Here is a 22,695-nt window from a genome sequence, read left to right on the forward strand (position 1 = left end):
ACTTTGGAGCTCACTCCAAAATATCCCATCTTATAAAATGTGTTCTTAACTTGTACATTTTCACGAGGCACATTTTCCTTTTCTCAAAATTGAGGCTTTGTAATTAAAATTTAAATCATTAATAACTAAAAATGATTTATAATTTCTAACCTTACAAAAGTGCCTACACGTCACAAGAAATAAGTTGGATCTAATGTGCTTTGGGGCATCCTGAGAATGCAAAAGGTGCTATACAAATGCAAGTCCTTTTTCTAAAAGAAGCTATTGTGAGTAATCTCTAGCTTGTCTGTATAAAACATAGTATTTAGGATTACCGTTGACAAAGATAATTATTGATGATCTGACTGATTCCAAAGTTGAAAAAACAACTACTCTGCAACCTCTTGCTTTTAAAAAGTTTCTGGTTCTCTTTTAACCTTACCTGACACTATCTATTTCCAGTTGTTCTCAGAGCAGTAAGCTCGAAACAGCTGTACCACTTTCTGTGAAATAATTCAATATGATATTTGTTGTATATTAAGTGCACCAAGGTGCCGGCAGAAATATCTGTGGCCAAGACTGTTTCTGGTCCATCTAATACTGAGTACAAACAGATGAGAGGTGTGCCCGTGTATGCATGCGTGTGTGTGTAAAGGTTAACAGAGATAACTTGTCTGGGAGAGTTGAGAGATAAAGGAGTAACGGTGAAAATGCATATCTATGTAATAGCCCATGGTGACGTGGATTTATAAGTGAACATGAGGTTTAGAAATTTGCATTAGGAGACATACAGAGACTTGGCTTTTCAGCTGTTAAATTGATATGGGGAGTAAGGAACTTTTACTAGTTACTAAGGTTTCATAAGTAAAGATGGGGGAGGCAATAGGAAAATATAAAAGACATTTTTATATTTTGGATAGGTTGAGTTCAAAGAGGTGTAAGGGGAGGAAGACACCCTGAGAACATCGCTATGCTGAGAGACGGTGCAAAATGTGAGGCAGCCTCCAGAAATCAGAAAAGTCTTTATTTCAGAAATCATTCTTGTTTCTGGATTTTCTTGGATTACCACAACAGAGTGTGAGTGAGTTAGAAGTCATGTGGGATACCTTTACTAAAGTGACTGCAGTTTTTGACTTGGGTAACATTACTGGATTTTTTAATGGTAAAAAAACTAGAACAAAGTGGTTGCCTCGAGGTGTTTACTTGTGTATTCTGGCCAAGTGGATTTTTTGGGGGATGTTTTGTTCGACTTTTAACTGTGTAGTTTTGATTTCATATGCTTAACTTTACTTTTCTTCTTCTTAATAAATCTGTTAATTTTTAAAATTTGAAAAACTTGTTACTGGAATTCTATGTTCCTGAGATCAGTAGTTACATTTTTCCCTTGTTTTCAGAATATGAAGAAAGGATTATGATCAGCAAGGCAAGGTTCCCTCTGGGATTTGGCTTGCTCAGTAGATAACATGTGGTCGTAACACATTCAATATTTATTGAAAATCGACGATCCCTGTCTTGTTAGTAATTTGTTGAATTGTTTTTAGGCATTCTCCAGTTAGCCTGGTGGAATGCATATCTTCTGTTTCCACACCGAGGTATAATTTTAAAAATACATTTAGAGTACACAATTATTTTCTTTTCCAATTAAGGGGCAATTTAGCGTGGCCAATCCACCTACCCTGCACATCTTTTTGGGTTGTGAGAATTGACCCACACAGACATGGGGAGAATGTGCAAACTCCACACGGACAGTGACCTGGGGCCGGGATCAAACCTGGGTCCTCGGCGCCGTGGGGTAGATATTCATCAACGATGGCAAATGACTGGCTGGAGGAAGTCGCATATTTTAATGACAAGAAGTGCGGGGAAGACTGTTTGTATAATAGATCTGTCTCTGAAGAGTCATATTGGACCCGGTGAATCTCTGCCTAATGCAGCCAGGCCTGCGGAGTCTTTCCTTCAGATCTCCAGCATCTACAGTATTTTGCTTTTATTCTGGTTCTTTACTTGTACTGCTTATATTTTAATGCAGGTAATTGGACCAATTGTGGATGAGGTTGTTTTAATAATTTGAACAAAAGAGTTTGCTGATTTTACAGCATTATAGGAACCTTTGGGTAATTTAACATTCATGCAAAGCATACTGATATGTACCGTACGCCTATTTCATAATCTCTCTTACCCACTTAATCAGCAATCACGGTAAGTCATACTTGATGAAACCTGTTTACCTCACAGAGGGAACAAAAGAAAATCTACTTTTTAAGTTAATACCACAACCAGGCCTTGTGCACATTTTGAATGACCAGTTTTAGAGCATCACCAGTGTTAATCTAGGAGCAATGGTCTGCCTGTCCTGTTTGTCATTTTAAACTTGCATTGATGCATGTTTAGAGTTTTAAAATGTGGTACTATGCATAGTAGCTAACTTATATATTTAAAAGCTCTTTGAGGTATGGGCTAGTTCCAATGGCCTGGGGTAATTGCGATAATAAGAAATCAAACCGCGGAAATTATAGACCAGTTAATTTGCCATCTATTGCAGAAAAAATAATGAATGGCATTTTAAGGTCTGTGGTGTCAACAATTCTAAGGGAATCCCAATATGGATTTAGGAAGCAGACACTTTGCCTCAGAAACCTAATCTGAGCTCTTTGAACAAGGGAACAGATCAGTGGATATCTGTCGAGTAGACGTTGAGTTCAATTTCTAGAAGTATTTGATAAAGTGCAACAGCATAGACTAATGGGTAAGATTTCATCATGCAAAGGTGATGATCAGATATCTTACTTGAGAGGAAGTGGATTTCAACCTAGTCGTTTCAACCTAGTTTCAAATTGAATGTCTGTCATTTTCATACCCAAGGTGACAGCATTAACAGAACTTTTTGGAAGGACATAAAATGTGCATTAGATTTGGAATTTAAATACAATGAAGACAAATTACAATCTGATGAGGGAAATGGATCAATTGTGACTGATGCCCTTCAATGTGGAAAAGTGATGCTGTGCACTTTGAGAATCTCTGCTAAAGGTTGCTCTGCAGGAAGGGGACCTAGTGCTAAATCATTCAAGGATCACAAACAATAGGGCAGCACAGTGGCGCAGTGGTTAGCACTGACCCTCACATCACCGAGCTCCCAGGTTCGATCCCGGCTCTGGGTCACTGTCCGTGTGGAGTTTGCACTTTCTCCCCGTGTTTGTGTGGCTTTTGCCCCCACAATCCAAAGATGTGCAGGCTAGGTGGATTGGCCACGCTAAATTGCCCCCTAATTGGGAAAATTAATTGGGTACTCTAAATGTATTTTTAAAAAAGGATCACAAACAAGATGGCAAGACTACCGGGAGGGAAAATAAGGTTTTATGTTGTATTGCAAAATTGGTACAGAATAGAAATAAGCATAGTAACCTTGGGCATGGGTTCACTTGAAATGCTGTGTCTAGTTTTACTTCTCATAAGGGCCTTGGTGAAGGTACAGAGCAGGAATACCAGAAGAATAATCTGTCATGGGGCAGATTGGCTGAATAAGTTGCAGCTTTTTCCATTCACAAAGCACTGGCTCAGTAAAGATATAATTGAAATTTTAAAATGAAGGGATTAGATTCCATCTAGATGATGTCATGATATTCAGATAAACATATCCTGGTGCAAACACACATACACACTGATGGACAGATCAACGGACCAATCAACACACACGCAACATCACAGCCAATCACCAGTGAGAGCACACGCACTATTAAACGGGGAACACCACAGTTCCTGCTCATTCCAGCAGGAGACAGCTCAGGGCACAGAGCTCACAGCGTGCCACTCAGACATACACCATGTGCTGAGTGCCTCTCTAAGATATTGTTAGGGCTGGGTCCACAGGTTAACGGGTAAATTACGAACCACGGTCATAAGTTTACAGATGTTGTTATTAAGAATAATAAAACTGAGTTGTACCATCTACAACCGTGTTGGTTCATCTGTATAGAGGAACACCCAACACGACATAGTACCAGGATTGGAACCCAGAAACTGTGAGACCTACCTGCACATCTTCAGGGATCCGCCATCCTGCGCCATGGACACCATCAGCCCGCCGCAGCCGCTACAAATCGCTGGAAACCTTGGCGTCAACTGGAAGCTGTTTAAACAGCGATTCCAGTTCTTCCTAGAAGCCACAGAAAGGGAGAACGCATCGGACACCGGGAAAATCGCCCTCCGCTCCACGGCAGGGCAACATGCCATCCACATCTACAACTCCCTGGTGTTCACGGAAGGTGAGGACAAGACGAAGTACAAGACGGTCCTTCTCAAACTTGAGCAACACTTCAGCGTCGAGGTGAACGAGAGCTTCGAGAGGTACCTCTTCAGCAGCGCCTGCAGGGTAAGGATGAGCCTTTTCAATCTTTCCTGACACACCTCCGTATCCTCGCGCAGTCCTGCGGCTATGAGGCCACCTCCGATTCCATGATTCGGGACCAGATAGTTTTTGGGGTCACCTCGGGCACCCTACGCCAGCAGCTCCTCCAGATAAAAAGTCTCACCCTAGCCACCACCATCGAAGCCTGCGTCCTCCATGACAATGCGACCAGCCGGTACTCCCAATTCCAGGCGGCCGAATCGGCATGGCAGGGGTCCTACGAGGCCGAGCGGGTCCAGTCGATCGAGTTCCTCCCGGCCCACGGCCCGGACGAGGGTGGCCATTTTGCGTGTTTTCCGCAGCCTCCCGCGCTTGTACGCGCCCAAAGAGACGTCGACGCAGAGGGACATGACACGCAGGCACGCTCTACGCAGGACCGAACTGCGCATGCGCGGTGGCGCAACGAACGCCATGACGTCACGACGTGCGGCAACTGTGGATCCGCACATTTGAAGCGGCAATGTCCAGCAAAGAATCAACAATGCCTCCGCTGTGGCAAGATGGGACACTAAGCTGCCTGCTGTCGAGCAGCTCAACCGGCCAACGCTCCCCAATTCCGCCAGCCTCACAGGGATGTGCGGGCCATTCAGCCCCCATACACCGAGTCATACCCTGACGACGTACAGACCGGTGATACCGACGACCGGGAAGCCGTCCGTGTTGCGGTCATTGACAGGAATCGGATGTCCCCAAGTAGGACCCACCAGCCGATGCCAGTCAACAGCGTTAATCCGGGTGATGAATGGTGTGCCACCCTAATGGTCAACCAATCACCAATCACATTCCGTTGAGACACTGGTGCCTCCGCCAACCTTATTGCATGGTCAGCCTTCTACGCCTTGAAGGTCAAACCACCGATTCGGCCATCCCGCTGTCAGCTGGTCGATTACAACGGGAATGTCATCCCGGCCATGGGATCCTGCCAGCTCGAGGTTACACACAAGGTATACGCAGCCACACTGTCCTTTGAGATAGTTGGATCATCGAAGGAGTCCCTGCTAGGCGCACAGGCGTGCAAGATCCTCCACCTCGTTCAGCGGGTACACACTCTGTCTCCAGAAGGCACGTCCGACTTCCCGGATGCAGACTTTAGGGCACAGCTCCACTCGCCCACAACCAGGAGGCTTTCGAGGGCATGGGCACACTGCCCTACACTTACAGAATACGGCTCAAACCGGACGCCACCCCGGTCATTCACGCACCTCGTAGAGCCCCGGCACCACTCAAAGACCGCCTCCAGCAGCAGCTGCAGGACCAAGGAGCGCTTTCCCAGGTCACGGAGCCTACGCCATGGGTCAGCTCCATGGTGTGCGTAAAAAAGCCCTGGCGTGCTCCGGATCTGCATCGACCCGAAAGACCTGAACAACAACATCATGAGGGAACACTACCCCATACCCAAACGGGAAGAGATCACGAGCGAAATGGCCTGGGCTAAAATTTTTACAAAGCTTGATGCCTCAAAAGGGTTTTTGGCAGATTCAACTGGATCAGTCCAGCAGGAAGCTGTGCACCTTCAACACTCCCTTTGGCAGGTTCTGCTACAACAGAATGCCGTTTGGCATCATCTCGGCATTCGAGGTGTTTCACAGAATCATGGAACAGATGATGGAGGGCATCGAAGGGCTGCGCGTCTATGTTGACGACGTCATCATCTGGTCCACCACACCACAAGAGCACATCAGTCGTCTCCAGCGCGTCTTTGCTCGGATACGAGAGCACGGCCTGCGCCTCAACCGAGCCAAGTGTTCTTTTGGCCAAACTGAGCTAAAGTTTCTGGGGGACCACATATCCCGGTCAGGAGTGCATCTGGATGCAGACAAAGTGACAGCTATTACAGCCATGCCGCAGCCGGCAGACAATGCAGTGCTACGCTTTCTCGGGATGGTCAACTTCCTGTCGAAGTTCATTCCCAACCTTGCCTCCCACACAACGGCTTTTCGCCACCTAGTGAAGAAGACTACGGAGTTCCAGTGTCTGCCCGCACACCAGAAGGAATCGGAGGAGCTCAAGATTAAGCTCACCACAGCCCCGGTATTGGCGTTCTTCGACACCTCTCAGGATACGAAGATCTCGACTGATGCCAGCCAGTCCGGCATTGGGGCGGTACTCCTGCAACGGGACAACACTGCATCATGGGCCCCGGTCGCCTGTGCCTCGCGGGCCATGACCCCCACAGAACAGCACTATGCGCAGATTGAGAAGGAGTGCCTGGGTTTGTTAACCGGCATAGATAAGTTCCACGACTACGTGTATGGTCTCCCTCAGTTTACCGTGGAAACCGACCATCGCCCCCTGGTCAGCATCATACAAAAGGACCTGAATGAGATGACCCCTCGCCTCCAGCGCATTCTGCTCAAGCTCCAGAGGTACGACTTCCAACTGGTCTACACCCCGGGAGAGGACTTCATCATCGCGGATGCCCTGTCTAGAGCAGTGAGCACACCGCCCGAATCGGGGGGATTCGTATGTCAGGTCGAAGCGCATGTGGCCTTCACTTCGGCCAATCTGCCAGCTAATGATGCAAGTCTGGCCCGTATTCGCCGGGAGACTGCGGCTGACCCCCTTCTACAGCGTGTGATGTGCCACATGACGAAACGGTGGCTCAAAGGACAGTGCGCAAAATTCTACAATGTCCGGGACGACTTGGCCGTCATTGACAGTGTCCTCCTAAAGCTGGACCGGATTGTGATTCCACAAAGCATGCACAGGTTGGTCCTCGAACAATTACACGAAGGCCATCTCGGGGTTGAGAAGTGCAGTCGGAGGGCCCGAGATGCTGTATACTGGCCGGGCATCAGCGACGACATCGCAACATGGTGCTCAACTGCCCCACCTGCCAAAGGTTTCAGCCGGCGCAACCCCCTGAGACCAGGGGCGGGATTCTCCGTTGGCTGACGCTGAAATCGCGAAACACAATTTGGCGGAGAATAGGTTGCAATGTCAAAATGGCGGCGGGCGCTGATTTAACGCCAAATAACAATTCTCTGTCACCTCGATAGCAGTGTCAATGAGGTCCGGAACGCACGTACTGTAAACACCGTTTGCATGACATTAGTGGGCCCGACTCGGTATTCTCCGGGGCATCCGCGATGCTCCGCCTTCGATGGGCCGAGTTTCTGACGACGCGGTTCACATGTGCTTTTAAAAATCGTGAAACCCAGCTCCGTGGCTGCTGAGGAAGTGAGAGGGCGTACGAAAGTGTCCAACATGGCCATATTTTGTTGATAGTTGGGCCACAGGTCGGGGGCTTATGTCAGGGCTTTGGGGGGGGGGGGGGGGGGGGGAGTAGCAGGAGGTGGGCTGTAGGGTCGGGGTGTACGGGCACAGAACATCATTGCCGCAGCCGCAAGGCAGCCAAGCAGCTGCACACGCCGCCAAACGCCCACTGTGAACTAAGGGCCATGGGTCGTATGGGTGTCTTCCCAAGCCACCCCCCCTAGATGCCCTCTTGCCCCAGTCGACCCATCAGCTGTATGGGCATGTTCCAGCACAGCCAGTGCCATCTTGTTGGCTGAGATGAGTGTGTGTGGAGATTGTAATGTGTATATGCGGCTGCAACTTGTTAGCCTCCCAAGTTTCTGACGGCACAGTTCACTTGTTCTTCTAAAAATCGTGAAACCCAGTTGGGTCAGGCTCCTATATAGAGCCCCGGTGGCAAGTGTGGCTACGAATCGGCAGAGGTCGGAGTACTTTCGGCTGTACCGAGGGACAAGGCAGGGGTGACCCTGACCCCCTTGTTGTTTGCATTGGCAATCGAACCTTTGGCCATGGCACTAAGGGAGTCCAGGAAATGGAGGGGACTGGTCCAAGGGGAGAGGAACATCGGGTGTCGCTGTATGCGGACGACCTGTTGCTGTATGTGGCAGATCCAGTGGAGGGGATGGTGGAGGTCATGCGGATCCTAAGGGAGTTTGGGGACTTCTCGGGCTATAAGCTCAATGTAGGAAAAAGTGAGCTCTTTGTGGTGCATCCAGGGGACCAGGGAAGGGGGATAGACGACCTACCGTTGAAGAGGGCGGAAAGGAACTTTCGGTACTTGGGGATCCAGGTGGCTGGGAGCTGGGGGGCCCTGCACAAGCTCAATTTGACGCGGTTGATGGAGCAGATGGAGGAGGATTTCAAAAGATGGGATGTGCTGCCACTCTCGCTAGCGGGCAGGGTACAGTCATTTAAAATGATGGTCCTCCCGAGGTTTCTCTTTGTGTTCCAATGCCTTCCCATTATGATTACCAAGGCCTTTTTTAAACGGGTAGTAGGTGCATCATGGGTTTTGTGTGGGCAAATAAGACCCCGAGGGTAAAGAGGGTGTTTCTGGAGCGTAGCAGGGACAGGGGAGGGCTGCCGCTGCTGAATCTGTGCGGCTACTATTGGGCAGCCAACGTGGCGATGATCCGTAAGTGGGTAATAGAGGGAGAGGGGGCGGCGTGGAAGAGGTTGGAGATGGCGTCCTGCAGGGGCACGAGACTGAGGGCGCTGGTGACGGCACCGCTGCCGCTCTCGCCGACAAGGTACACCACGAGTCCGGTGGCGGCGGCAACGTTGAAGATCTGGGGGCAGTGGAGACGGCATAGGGGCGAGGTGGGAGCCTCAGTTTGGTCCCCGATTCGGGAGAACCATCGGTTCATCCCGGGAAGGATGGATGGGGGGTTTTGGAGCTGGCATCGGGCAGGGATCAGAAGAATGGGGGACCTGTTTATAGATGGGACGTTTGCGAGCCTATGGACGCTGGAGGAGAAGTTTGAGTTACCCCCAGGAAATGCTTTCAGGTACATGCAAGTGAGGGTGTTCAAATGCTTTCAGGTACATGCAAGTGAGGGCCTTTGTGAGGCGGCAGGTGAGGTGAATTCCCGTTGCTCCCGGCACAGAGGATTCAGGACAGGGTGATTTTGGGTCGGAGAAGGCAAGGTTTTGGCGATCTATCAAGAGATGAAAGAAGAGGAGGCGGTTTCGGTAGAGGAGCTAAAGGGCAAGTGGGAGGAGGAGCTTGGGGAGGAGATTGATGAGGGTCTGTGGGCTGATGCCCTGAGTAGGGTTAACTCCTCTTCCTCTTGCGCCAGGCTCAGCCTAATACAATTCAAGGTTACTCACAGAATGCATATGACAGGGGCGAGGTTGAGTAGGTTCTTTGGGGTGGAGGACAGATGGGGGAGCCCGGCGAATCACGTCCACATGTTCTGGTCGTGCCCGGCACTGGATGGGTTTTGGAGGGGTTTCGCGAGGACGATGTCTAAGGTGGTGAAAGTCCAGGTCAAGCCGAGTTGGGGGTTGGCACTATTTGGGGTAACGGACGAGCCGGGAGTGCAGGAGACGAAAGAGGCCGGTATCCTGGCCTTTGCGTCCCTGGTAGCCCGGTGGAGGATCTTGCTATGATGGAAGGATGCGAAGCCCCCCAGTGTGGAAGCTTGGATCAATGACATGGCAGGGTTCATTAAGCTGGAGAGGATAAAGTTTGCCTTGAGAGGGTCTGTGCAGGGGTTCTCCAGGCGGTGGCAACCGTTCCTAGACTATCTCACGAAGCGCTAGGAGGAGGTCAGCAGCAGCAGCAACCCAGGAGGGGGGCGGTGTCTCTTTCGGGGGGTATTTGGGCGGGTGGGGGGGGTTCCCCAAGGGTACTTTTGAATGTCATATGGGGGGTTAATATATATGGGAGAAACCCAATGTATAAGTAGCTTATTATTTTTGATTGTGGTGTTTGTGTTCTTCTTTTTGTTATGGGAGGGGGGGTTGTTTGTTACAAAAATTTTGTTGGAAAAATTTGAATAAACTTATTTTTTTTAAAATCGTGAAACCCGGCTCCGTGGCTGCTGAGGAAGAGAGAGGGGGGTACTGTCTTTTACCTTTATTTCTTTTCACAGTAATTTCATTGCTGTGTTAATGTAAGCCTACTTATGACAATAAAGATTATCATTATTATCAAGGAGGCACTTGGAGAGTTCAGGGACCATGAAGTGCACTAACAAGCTTCTTTGTGATAGCTTTCAGCTGTCAGGCTGGAGGCTGGTCACAATCAATGGGGTGTGAAATGAAATGTGAACACCCAAACACACAAGTAGAAAAGAAGGCAGATTGCAACATTGAAACCACAGAGCCTCTTTGAACCTCAACAGGGTGAAATGGACTTCCATGAGGCAAGCTGCAGCATGGCTCTGTCCTGGGAGAGTTTGGCAGGACAGACAAGCTGTAGCTGTGGTTGCCCCTGTTATGGGTGTCCACAATATTTAAAGATGGTTTGAATGCTCACATATCGAAATTCTCCCCACCCCACCCATCCCGGTCCCAGGTGACTTCCCCGACTTGGTCTCTTCCAGCCCCGAAACAACCCCAGCCCCTTGCACGGCTGCTCCCCCCAGCTAAGATGCCCCTGAGCTACATGCAGGTAAATGGAGAGGGCTACTTACCTCTTCGCTCCCCTCAACGTCCATGGCACCAGGTCCCCACTTTTTCAGAGGAGTACTAAACAACGTCCCCGTGACTTCTCACTAATGAGATTAATATGATTGCTAGTGAGATTAATATGATTGCATATGAGGTTTAAGCAGGTCTCGTTCTTTCTGGGCCAGATCCTGATTGTGCCGTCCCGTTTTTGGCCTCTCGCTATTCACTCGACATAGCGGGATTGGCACCAGGCGCAACATTGTTGTAAATCGCACCCAATGTTAATACTGAACTAATTGGTGTGCCTGCCTTTGAGAGTCCTACACACACCAAACGGGTGCAAAATATTACACTCTTGTTTTAGTGGAGATTAATTGATTTGTCTTCATATGCAGCTTTTCAAGGCAATTTCTTCAATAAGTATTCAAAATAAGATGAGAATTGGGAAACCATTTGTGGTAAACCGGATTCCTCTAATTCTACTTTATGACTTTTAGCATTTGAAACATAGCATCTGTGTTAAGGGGCTAACTATTTGATGCTGCCTTTGCAACTGTTACATTTTGCATAGGTGCACTGGCTCCTGCTGGTGGCCACAGGACCACCAAGTGCAGGGAGAGCGGGGCTGCTATATTCATAGTGTTGGGGCTGGTTTAGCACACTGGGCTAAATCGCTGGCTTTTAAAGCAGACCAAGGCAGGCCAGTAGCGTGGTTCAATTCCCGTACCAGCATTCCCGAACAGGCGCCGGAATGTGGCGACTGAGGGCTTTTCACAGTAATTTTATTGAAGCCTACTCTTGACAAGCGATTTTCATTTTCATTTCAAGTTCTTTTTGGTAATGAGGCCCCTCGCTCTTAGACCTGTGAAGAATGTAGGAATTTCAGATATATTGTATGATATGTACTTGGTGCAGTAAGGGTTAAAAGCCTGGGTTCGTGTGCGTATGACTGCTGCAGTCGTGTTTTTAAAAATCCTTGTTTGCAAGACAGCTAGGCTTTTTGGGAGCCAGAGGCTGCAGCATTGTAGACGTTTGATCTAATGGATTTTTGTTTGGATTAAGAGGGTTCCCTGGGGAGTAGATAGTTGGAGTCATTGTGTTCAGTTGGTAAGAAGATGTAGTTAATGGGAGGAGCCATAGGCTGAAGCAGTCTGATGTTGAGGTTTCAGTTTAGGTTTTAGATTGGGATGTGAACAGAAGTCAAGCATCTGCTCTCAATACAGTTCAGTGAAAAGTCTGACTGGAGACAGACAATCGGTTTCTTTCCAAGTAGTTCAGAGTCAATTGGGAGCTGGAAGCCACTGTGAAGGCAGTTTCTGAAGACTTCAGCTAGAGATCCTATATTGTTCTGACATGGTCAGGCCTCTTTCTTTAAAACAGTCTCAAAAATTTATCTTTTTCGAAGTAGAGTTTCAAGATATCTCTGTACAGCACGTATTTCTGAGTGATAATTGTATTTAATAATGGATTGGGATCATAGATGGTCCTGTTTGAATGGAAGTAAAGATAGCAGTTGAGGGTTATTATGTCACTGTATGGATTAACATTATTTAAAGGATAATGTTAAGATTTTTTCATGTTGATGTTAAAGATATTTTAACACTGTTAGAAATAAAGTTTGTGTTAATATACCATAAACCCTATTTTGCGTGAAATCACTCCTGGTGTGAGGTATCCTTTCCTCAGAGTATTACAAAATTAAAATAAAATATTGGGGTTTCTATCCAGTATCCTAGCCACTGTTGGGGTCTGTTCCAGGATTGTATTGGACCCAATGACCCCTGCCTCCACCCTACCCATATGCTCTCACCATAAGAACCACTGACCCCCCCCACCCCTTGCTGATCCTACAATCAGTGTTCTTTATTTATTTTCTTAAAGAGTTTCTCACTCTTCTATACAGAAAAAGAACACAGAGAAAAGAACAAAAACAATTATTTTGAGGAGAAGAAGCAAATCTCTAAGGAAGGAGTTTTTTCCTATTTGGCTGGCAAGGAAGCAGGAGCTCTTGGAAGCACTATGCGAGCTCGCTAAAAAAAGGTGTAAAACCTGCAGGGTGTATGAATAGCTCATGGTCGTTAAAGCAATGGGTGTTGTTACAGAATTGGCCAAACTGTAACCTGAAGTTTTATTGGTTGGTCAGTTGAATAGGAACTCCAGGAAGCTACACCATCGGGACTATTGTGACCCAATTAGAGAGAGGATCATAGAAATATCCATGTGATTGACAATTGTACCTGTGAAACTTGAGAGCTGCCGCCAGATAAGACTCTTAACCTAGACAGCATGAATAAAAAACAGCATATTGTGGAACTGTGTGGCTATGTAATGCCACATGTCTGTGGGAAGGGATATGGGTGCTTGTCGGGGAGTGATATGGGTATTTGTGGTTGTGTAAAATGTACCTTTTTTAGATTGACTATTTTAAAGTGAAATTTACCTATTTTATTTGAAGTATCATTTGTTGTTAATTCATGTTTAGTTTACATTGGTTCTGATTCTTGTCAAAGTAAAAGTTGTAATAACCTTTGTTGGAACCTTTAGGGGTGTCACAGTGGCATAGAGAGAGGTAAGCGCTGCTGCCTCACAGCTCCAGGGACCGGGTTCAATAAAGGCCTTCTTCACTACAGGGATTCTATTATCTTCTAATTTCTTCATTTGAGGGTTATTTGGTAATTTTGGTTTACGCTTACCCCCCACGTGGATTATAAAGTCCCCCCCCCCCCCCCCAGTTTTCACTGCAGTGCTTGTGATTCAATGTAAGATGAGTTAGCTGCTAATACAGAGTTTGCTCACTCAACCTTGTTGCCTTCTGGAGCCAAGGTGTTGGCTCCCTTTTTTATACATGTTTAAATACTTGGCTCATCTGCCAGTTTTCTTAATGCTGCGCCAATTGGAATGCAGAAAATCCTGAACTTAACAATGAAATATTTTCATGTGCTGAAATGTTCAGTAGGTGACATCAGGTAGCGGCCATGGAGTGAGTGGTCGAGGTGTAACTGTTTGGTCTTTTTCACACAAAATAGGGCGTGTTTGCTGATGCAAAATGCATGAACAGTGAAAGATAGAAATTCTCCTCCGGCATGGCCTGTTTATGGTTTATCGAATGAGGAGTGTAACATTCAAGCCTAGTGTAGCCTAGCCGGGAGGACTTTTGAAATGCAACGGAGGGGAGGGGCAGCGGGCTCAGGGACGTCGTTGCCTGCCTAGCGGTCTACTGAGCAATTGGTGGATTTCCTGAATGCCAAGTTCCAATAGCAGAGGCAAGAGGTCTTGGAGGACCTGGCTAAGGTGGCAGAGGCAATCAGAGTGGCTATTGAGAGAGTGAAGCAAAGTCTGGAGACACATAGAGTTCGGCACTCCAGAAGGTGGAGGTGTCAGTCAGTGGTGGATCATGATGATCCGTTGGCCTCATTGGCGGCAGAGATGGTGCTCGTGGTGGAGGGCCAGAATTTGATTTGATTTGATTTATTTATTGTTACATGTACCGAAGTACAGTGAAAAGTATTTTTCTGCGGCCGAGGAACGTACGTACCCCTCGTATCCAGCACGTACATAGTAGACACAAGAATAATCAACAGAGAGCATTGACAAATGGTACATCGACAAAACAGTGATTGGTTACAGTGCGGAATAAGGGGCCAAACAAAGCAAATACATGAGCAAGAGCAGCATAGGGTATCATGAATAGTGTTCTTACAGGGAACAGATCAGTCCGAGGGGGAGTCGTTGAGGAGTCTTGTAGCTGTGGGGAAGAAGCTGTTCGTATGTCTGGATGTGCGAGTCTTCAGATTTCTGTACCTTCTGCCTGATGGAAGGGTCTGGGAGAAGGCAATGCCTGGGTGGGAGGGGTCCCTGATACTGCTGTCTGCCTTCCTGAGGCAGAGAGAGGTGTATACAGAATCAATATGGGGGTGGCAAGTTTGTGTGATGCGTTGGGCTGAGTTCACCGCAGTCTGCAGTTTCTTGCGATCTTGGACCGAGCAGTTGCCATACCAGGCTGTGATGCAGCCGGATAGGATGCTCTCTATCGCACATCTATAGAAGTTTGTGAGAGTCGATGTAGACATGCCAAATTTCTTTAGCTTCCATAGGAAGTAGAGACGTTGGGCTTTCTTGACTGTTGCATCAACGTGAGTGGACCAAGATAGACTGTTCGTGATGGTGACCCCCAGGAACTTAAAGCTATCGACCATCTCCACTTCGGAACCATTGATGCAGACAGGTGTGTGTGCCGTGCTGCGCTTCCTGAATTCGATGATCAGTTCCTTAGTCTTTCCAACATTTAGAGAGAGGTTGTTTTCAGTACACCATGCAACCAAGTGATTTATCTCCCTCCTGTAGTCTGATTCGTCATTGTTTGAGATGCTACCCACCACAGTCGTATCATCCGCAAACTTATAGATTGAGTTGGAGTTAAATCTTGCCACATAGTCCTGTGTATATAGGGAATACAGTAGAGGACTGAGCACACATCCTTGTGGGGCTCCGGTGTTGAGAGCTATTGTGGAGGAGGTGCTGTTGCCTATCCTGACAGATTGCGGTCTGTTGGTGAGGAAGTTGAGGATCCAGCTGCACAGGGAGGGGTCAAGTCCAAGATTACGGAGTTTGGTTATTAGTCTTGTTGGGATAATGGTGTTGAAGGCAGAGCTGTAGTCTATGAACAGCAGTCTTACATAGCTGTCTTTGTTGTCGAGGTGCTCGAGTGTTGATTGCAGAGCCAGTGAGATAGCATCTGCTGTGGACTGGTTGTGCTGATAGGCAAACTGCAGTGGATTGAGACTGTCTAGGAGGCTGGCAGTGATCCGTCACATGACAAGCCGCTCAAAGCATTTCATGATAACGGATGTTAGGGCCACCGGTCGGTAGTCGTTGAGGCAGGCTACCTTGTTCTTCTTTGGTACTGGTATTATGGTGGTCTTCTTGAAGAAGGTGGGGACCTCAGAGCGGAGGAGTGAGGTGGTGAGGATATCTGCGAATACACTCGCCAGCTGGTCTGCGCAGGCTCTGAATGCTCGCCCAGGGACTCCATCGGGGCCCGTCGCTTTCCGCGGGTTCACTTTCAAGAATGCAGCTCTTACCTCTGAGGCTGTAATAGTGGGTATGGGTGTGTCCAGGGCTGATACATTAGCTGACTGCTCAAAGCGCGTATAGAACTTGTTCAGATCATCGGGTAGGGATGCTCCAGCCCCAGATATTCCGCCTGGCCTTGTTTTGTGGCCTGTGATCTTGTGTAGGCCCTGCCATAGTCGTCATGGATTAGTGTCGTTGGCCTGGGACTCTAGTTTGATGCGGTATTGTCTTTTTGCATCCCTGATGGCTTTCTGTACGTCGTACCTAGTTTTCTTGTATTGGTCAGGGTCGTCAGACTTGAAAGCCTCCGTCCGGAACTTCAGCAGGGAGTGAACCTTTTGGTTGAGCCATGGGTTTCCGATTGAGGAATACTCGTATTGTCTTCTTGGTACACAGTCCTCGACACACTGATAAAGTCTGTGACGGTGGTTGGGTACTTGTCCAGGTTAGCTGCCACGGCCTTGAATATGGACAGTCCATAGTCTCCCAAGCAGTCGCGGAGGATGTCCTCAGATTCCTCGGACCAGCACTGCACTGTTTTCTTGACTGACTCAGCATGCTTGAGTTGCTGTTTGTAAGCCGAAAGGAGGAGTACCAACTTGCCATAGTGAGGTCGGGGAATGGAGCGGTAGGCTCCTTTGATGCTTGTGTAGCAGTGGTCCAGGGTGTTTGCACCGCTGGTGGAGCAGGAGATATGTTGACGGAGTTTGGGTAGGATCTTCCTGAGGTTGGCCTGATTGAAGTCTCCAGCCATTGACTTCAGGGTGATTTGTTTCTTGGCTGTTGATGGTGGAATGTAGTTCGTCAAGTGCTTTCTTCACTTCTGCCTGGGGTGGGATGTAGACTGCTGTGATGAGTACAGAGGTGAACTCAAGTGGGAGGTAGAAGGGGCGACACTTCACGGTTAGGTATTCTAGGTCTGGGGAGCAATGGCATGCTAGAGACACCAGATCCGAGCACCAGGAGGCCGCCACCCCCCCCCCCCCCCCCCCCCCCCCTCTCTCTTCACTCTGGGAGGTAAGTCTAGCGTTGAGGTCATCCAGCTTGTTCTCAATCGCTTGAACGTTCGCCAGGAGTACGCTGGGGAGGAGTCTTGAAGCCGCATAATTTAAGTTTCAGAAGCAGCTGAGGGAGATGGTGTAGGACATGGAGAATCACTTCAGGAGGCAGATTTTCCTGATGTGGGGCTGCCTGATGGGATTGAGGGAACGTAGGCCACAAAGTATGTGGAGAATATGTTCGAGACGTTGGTGGGGGAGGGGCACCATACTAGCAGGCTAGTTAATGGGAGTGAAGTGCAGGTTGAGAGATGACCGGGGTATGGTGGTAACGGAGCAGGAGGAGATAAATGGGCTATTTGAGGCTTTTTACTGGAAATTGTATAACTGAGCCTCCGATGGGGGTGAGGGTGCGATGGGGGTGAGGGCATGTGGTGGTTTTTGGATGGGCTGAAGTTCCGAGTGTGGAGGAGGCAAAGGTGCAGGGACTGGGGCCCCCGATTTGGCTGAGGGAGATAATGGATTGCTTGGGTTGAAGCTGGGGCATCTGTTGTCGAGATGTGTAATGAGTCGATGGAGAGGGGAGAGCTCCAAACCATGCTGTCTTAGGCCTCTGTCGCTTATTGTAAAGAAAGACAAGGAGCCCGAGCAGTGTGGGTCATACTGCCTGATTGTGCTGTTGTATGTAGGTGCAAAGTTGTTCGTAAAGTTACTGATGATGCAGATAGAGGATTGTGTGCCAGGGGTGATAGGTGAGGACCAGACGGGATTTGTGAAGGGGCAGTAGCTCTCGATGGGTGTCCAGAGGTTACTGAATGTAATTATGATGCCCTTGGTAGGCTTGGAAGTGGTTGTGGCGATGAGCGCGGGGAAAACGTTTGATTGGGTTAAGTGGGGACGTACTTATTCCTGGGGCTGGGGCGGTTTGAGTTTGGACAGGGATTTGTGGACCGGGTTTGGCTGTTGAATAAGGTGCCTAAAGCGTGTGTTCAGACCAATAAGGTTAGTTTGGAGTATTTTGGGTTGGAGCATCGAGTCTATTTGTATGCGGATGATCTGTATGTTTCGGACCCGGCCGGGAGCTTTGAAATGAAATGAAAATGAAAATTGCTTATTGTCACAAATGAAGTTATTGTGAAAAGCCCCTAGTCGCCACATTCCGGCACCTGCTCGGGGAGGCTGGTACAGGAAAAGGAGTATAAGATCAACATGTGGAAAAGTGAGATATTCCCACTTAATACCCAGGGACAAGGGAGGAGTTTGGGGGGGCTGCCTCTTCTGTTGGTCGGGAAAGTTTTTGTTACCTTGGGTTACAAGTGGGAGGAGTTGGGCCCAGCTGCACAAGTTGAATTTGTTACAGTTGGTGGAGGGAATGAAGGTGGACTTTATGGGGTGGGATGTGCTGCCATTGTCATTGGCTGGTTGGGTCCAGATGGTAAAGATGACGGTGTTGCCGTTTTTCAGAAGCTCCCGATCTTCGGTCCAAATCCTTATTTAGGGAGGTTAATGGGATGATCTTGAGGTTCGAGTTGGCGGGTAAGTCTAGGAGGGTGTTTTTGGAGGCGGGTGGACTTACAAAACTACTATTGGGCAGCAAACATTCTAATGGTTAGGAAATGGGCGATGGAGGAGCGGTCGGTGTGGGGGCGGATGGAGGCGGCCTTGTGTGAGGGGACCAGTTTGAGGGCACTATTGCTGGTGCCCTTCCGTTCTCCCCGTCTAGGTACTCCAGTGGTGGTGTCAGCGTTGAGGGTGTGGAACCAGTGCCAGCAGCATTTTAGAATGGAGACATGTCTCTGTGGGAGCTGATTTGCGACAATCATAGGTTTGCCCCAGACTCGGAGCTTGGATGTGAGGTTCCAGTGGCGGGGCAGAAGGGGATAGAATACTTTAGGGATTTGTTGTTGGAGGGAAGTTTGCAGACCTGGAGGAGCTGGAAGGGACATATCAGTTGCCGAAGGGGAATGGATTCAGGGTATCTGCAGGTTCAGGACTTTGTGAGGAAGGAGATGCCTTTGTTTCTGGTGCTGCCACCCCCGGTGCTGCAGGACAAACTCCTGTCCAGGAGGAAATAGGAGAGGGCAAGATCTCTGACACATATTAGGAGCTGTTGAAGAGAAGTGCCCCGGTGGAGGAGGTGAGGCGTGAATGGAAGGAAGAGCTTGGTGGGACGCTGGGAGCTGGAGTATGGAGCGAGGCTTTGCAGAGGTTTAATACATTCTGATAGTGTGTAAGACTAAGTCTCATCCAGTTCAAAGTGGTACACCGGGCCCACATGATGGTGTCCAGGATGACGGTTCTTTCCAGGGGTGGAGGATAGCTGTGGGGAGGCAGGCGAACCATGGCCATATCTTTTGGGCATGTCGGAGGATTGAGGCGGTTTTGGACAAGATTTGCAGATATAATGTCGACGAGTTTGGTGGTAACAGTAGCTCCGATCCGGAGGTGGAGGTGGCAATATTTGGAGTGTCGGAAGATCCAGGAGTGCAGGTGAGGAGAGTGGCCGATGTGTTGGCCTTTGCCGGTGGGGGGGCGGGGGGGGGGGGGAGGTGGCAGGATGTTTTGGCTGTCTGCTGTTGCAGCAGTTGGATTTTGTTTTTCTTTGTTGTGTATATATTTGAAAATGCCTCCGATAAAATATTTTTAGAAATAGAAAATGTCAGTAGGCCTGGAAACATCTGTGTAGAGAGAAACAAAGAGTTAAGTTTCAGATTGATGACCTTTCATCGTGTGTGGATTTGGAAATTGAGCATCCCATACAAATGATTGTTGGGCTCATGGTTAAGGTAAAATGCTAGGACTGTTGGGCTGCAAATGTTGGGGCTATAGACTGAAGGAGGGGGGAAATGTAACATTTCAGTCAAATGCAACCTGGCTGCATTAACTACATGTTGTTTTGTTCTGTTTCTCTTGCAGGGCAGCAGATGGCAGATTGTGTCAGCAAAGTTGAGCTGAGTGTCTGCTGTGAGAACCTATTGGATAAAGATGTTACTTCCAAATCAGATCCACTGTGTGCGCTGCTTATGAACGTTGGTGGAAATGAATGGGTTGAGGTAAGTAATTATTTTCAGATGTGCAGTGCAATCTTGCACCCATGGAACAACAAGATCACATCAATGGTGCTTTTATTTTCCTTCTATTCAGGTTGAAGAGGCACATTTTCTAACTTATTTTGCCGATCTGCCTCCCACTATTAAATCCTCCATTCCTTACTTCCATGCGGAAGATATGAGTGAGATTTTTGTTTCAAATTTTGCTGTCCCACAGTTCTTCAGGCTAGTTAGTCTCCAGTGGGGACCAGCTTACGGAGTGGACACCGCTAACAAGGTCCTGGGATTTTACTTGGATAATCAATATTTGTTAAACTGACCTTGAATGTTACTTGCAATATGATCGAAATTGATAGTAAAAGTCTGCAGGAATTCTGAAAGTTATAATTTTGCCAGTAATAACGTGAATGGTGCTGTATGAACTGCATCTGCACATACATCCTTCATAATTCGGGTTTACCAGAAGTGATCCATTGATTTCTTTTTTTACCTGTCTTTGGAGCTGCAGGTGCATCTTTTGTGGTAGTGAGACCTGGAATACCAGTTTAGAGTGTTATTTCCCATTGGCATTTTTGTAGACTTTGTTATAGCCCTGGTTTATCGGCATATAGTTGGTGCTTTTCGACCCATCTGAGTCTGGAAAGAAAATAGAGGGGAAGCTACAGTTCAACATGATTTTTACATAGATTGTGATCATCAATTTTTGAGTTTACGATACACTGTTGGCATGGGCTGTGCCATTTGATCCATTTTACTTTAATGATTTTAATATTAGTAGTTGAGAACTGCAGAATAATTTGTTGAGTGAACAAACAATGATTAGTATTTTGGGGGTTTTATCAGTAGGTGCATAGATTTCACAAGTGATGATATAAAGTTGTGGAAAAGTTATATTTGATAGATTTGAGCACCTTATACAAAAGATGTTAAAGCCATATTATAGATTTGCCAGGATAATCCCAGGGATGGCAGTCAAAACTTGTGAGCGGAGACTTGAGGTTATTTCCAGTAGTGCAGAAAAGATGATATTCAGTGGAGATTTTTAACATTATGAAAGGCTTGAATGAATGAATGAAATGAAAATCGCTTATTGTCACAAGTAGGCTTCAAATGAAGTTACTGTGAAAAACCCTTGGTTGCCACATTCCGGCGCCTGTTCGGGAAGGCTGGTACGGCTTTTGAGGGGAGGAATAGGGAAATATTACTTCTCTCCCCTTTTGTTGGGGAGTCATCCATTTAAAATGGTCATGAAGTGAGTGGTGAAATGAAATTCCTTTGCTCCGGAATTGGAGGACATAATACTTTGCCACAGGGACTATTTGAACCAGATTCCATTTTAAGGGGAAATTGGGAAAATATTTAAAGCAGTGTACAAAGCAGCGGGATTCATTTTGAAATTCTCTAGCAAAAGGCTGACAAGAAATGTTGGGCCCAATGGCCGTCTTTTCTGCTGTAAACATGTACGGTTCTGTGAACATTTCTGTCTTGGACAAGCTGTGTCAGCATTAGGCACTCTTATCTTCCTTGGTCCCTTGATACTTTCGAGAACTTTAGATCAGAATAAGTGTCCCACCAGACCGTAGCTCTGTATAGGTATAATGTCGCTGTTGCTTACTTTCTAGTGACCTAATTAGGTACTTTAGATTCTATTTATCTATCGTTGGCGTTGAAGAAATTTGAAACAGTGCCCACAATACACTAAAATAGCGTTGGGCAGTTTCTGCTTTGTCGCTAGTTAATGATGTATTTTGGGTTTAGAACACTACTGGCATGAATTGTACTTGTTAATTCTTTCACTCCAGTAGTTTTAATTCTTGGATTGTATTCTTTGTAGATTGCTCAGTAGTTTTAATTCTTGGATTGTATTCTTTGTAGATTGCTCGCACAGAGAGAGTTAATAACTGTCTCTCTCCAAAGTTTGCAAAGAAGTTCCTCATAGATTACTGCTTTGAGCAGATCCAGAAACTGAAGTTTGGAGTTTACGACATTGACAACAAAACCATTGATTTGAGTGATGACGACTTTCTGGGAGAGCTTGAATGTACTCTGGGACAGGTAAATAAGAATAAAAGTTTTTATTTGTTATTGCCACTGAATAACACTTTGGGGATTTTATTTTAACAATGCTGAATTAGGTAAACAATTTATAAACCTTAGGATACCTCTGCTTTGATCAGAAATAGATTTGTTAGGGCGGCACAGTGGCACAGTTGTTAGCGCTGCTGCCTCATGGCGCTGAGGACCCAGGTTCGATCCTGGCCTGGGTCACTGTCTGTGCGGAGTTTGCACATTCTCCCGTGTCTGCGTGGGTCCCACCCCCACAACCCGAAGATGTACAGGGTAGGTGGATTGATCACGTTAAATTGCCACTTAATTGGGGGGGAAAAAAGAGTTGGTTACTCTAAATTTATTAAAAAAATAAAAAAATTTGTTTCATGAGAAGGAAAAAAGGCTTTTAAATGAAAAAAATGTGCACACTTTTGGCCAAGTCTTGAGGGAAGATTCTGTGGAGGCTTTTAAATTACGAAGGAATTCGAGAGGATGAATAGGGAAAAATGACTTTTCTCTTTTTATTGGAGAGTGTTCACTGCTGCCCACAAGGTCTGGTGATACTTTTGTGACAGCAATTTTGGTCTGGTGCCAAGTTGAGGGGATTTCGAAGTGTACAACTGCAGTATTGTCAGCAAGGATGTTAAATGTACTGAATGACTTCACTTTTAATTTAAATCTTAAGGTACTGACATAAATAATTATGGATTAAGATAAAAACCAACTATTATAAACAAACTTTTAAAAAAATAAAACAAGCGTA

The 22,695-nt window shown here is 47.1% G+C and overlaps 1 protein-coding gene across 1 annotated transcript in view; it reads left to right on the forward strand.

Moving 5' to 3' along the window:
• Nucleotides 1-22,695, forward strand: part of LOC140385626 (copine-3-like) — a 91,972-nt gene that overhangs the window by 14,851 nt on the left and 54,426 nt on the right. The window contains exons 2-3 of the mRNA XM_072467959.1: nucleotides 19,750-19,886; nucleotides 21,759-21,938. Coding sequence (XP_072324060.1) covers nucleotides 19,750-19,886; nucleotides 21,759-21,938 — 317 coding nt within the window. The remainder of the gene's footprint in view (nucleotides 1-19,749; nucleotides 19,887-21,758; nucleotides 21,939-22,695) is intronic.

The sequence above is a fragment of the Scyliorhinus torazame genome, chromosome 11, assembly GCF_047496885.1.
Source record: "Scyliorhinus torazame isolate Kashiwa2021f chromosome 11, sScyTor2.1, whole genome shotgun sequence".
In the NCBI taxonomy this organism is placed as follows: domain Eukaryota; kingdom Metazoa; phylum Chordata; class Chondrichthyes; order Carcharhiniformes; family Scyliorhinidae; genus Scyliorhinus; species Scyliorhinus torazame.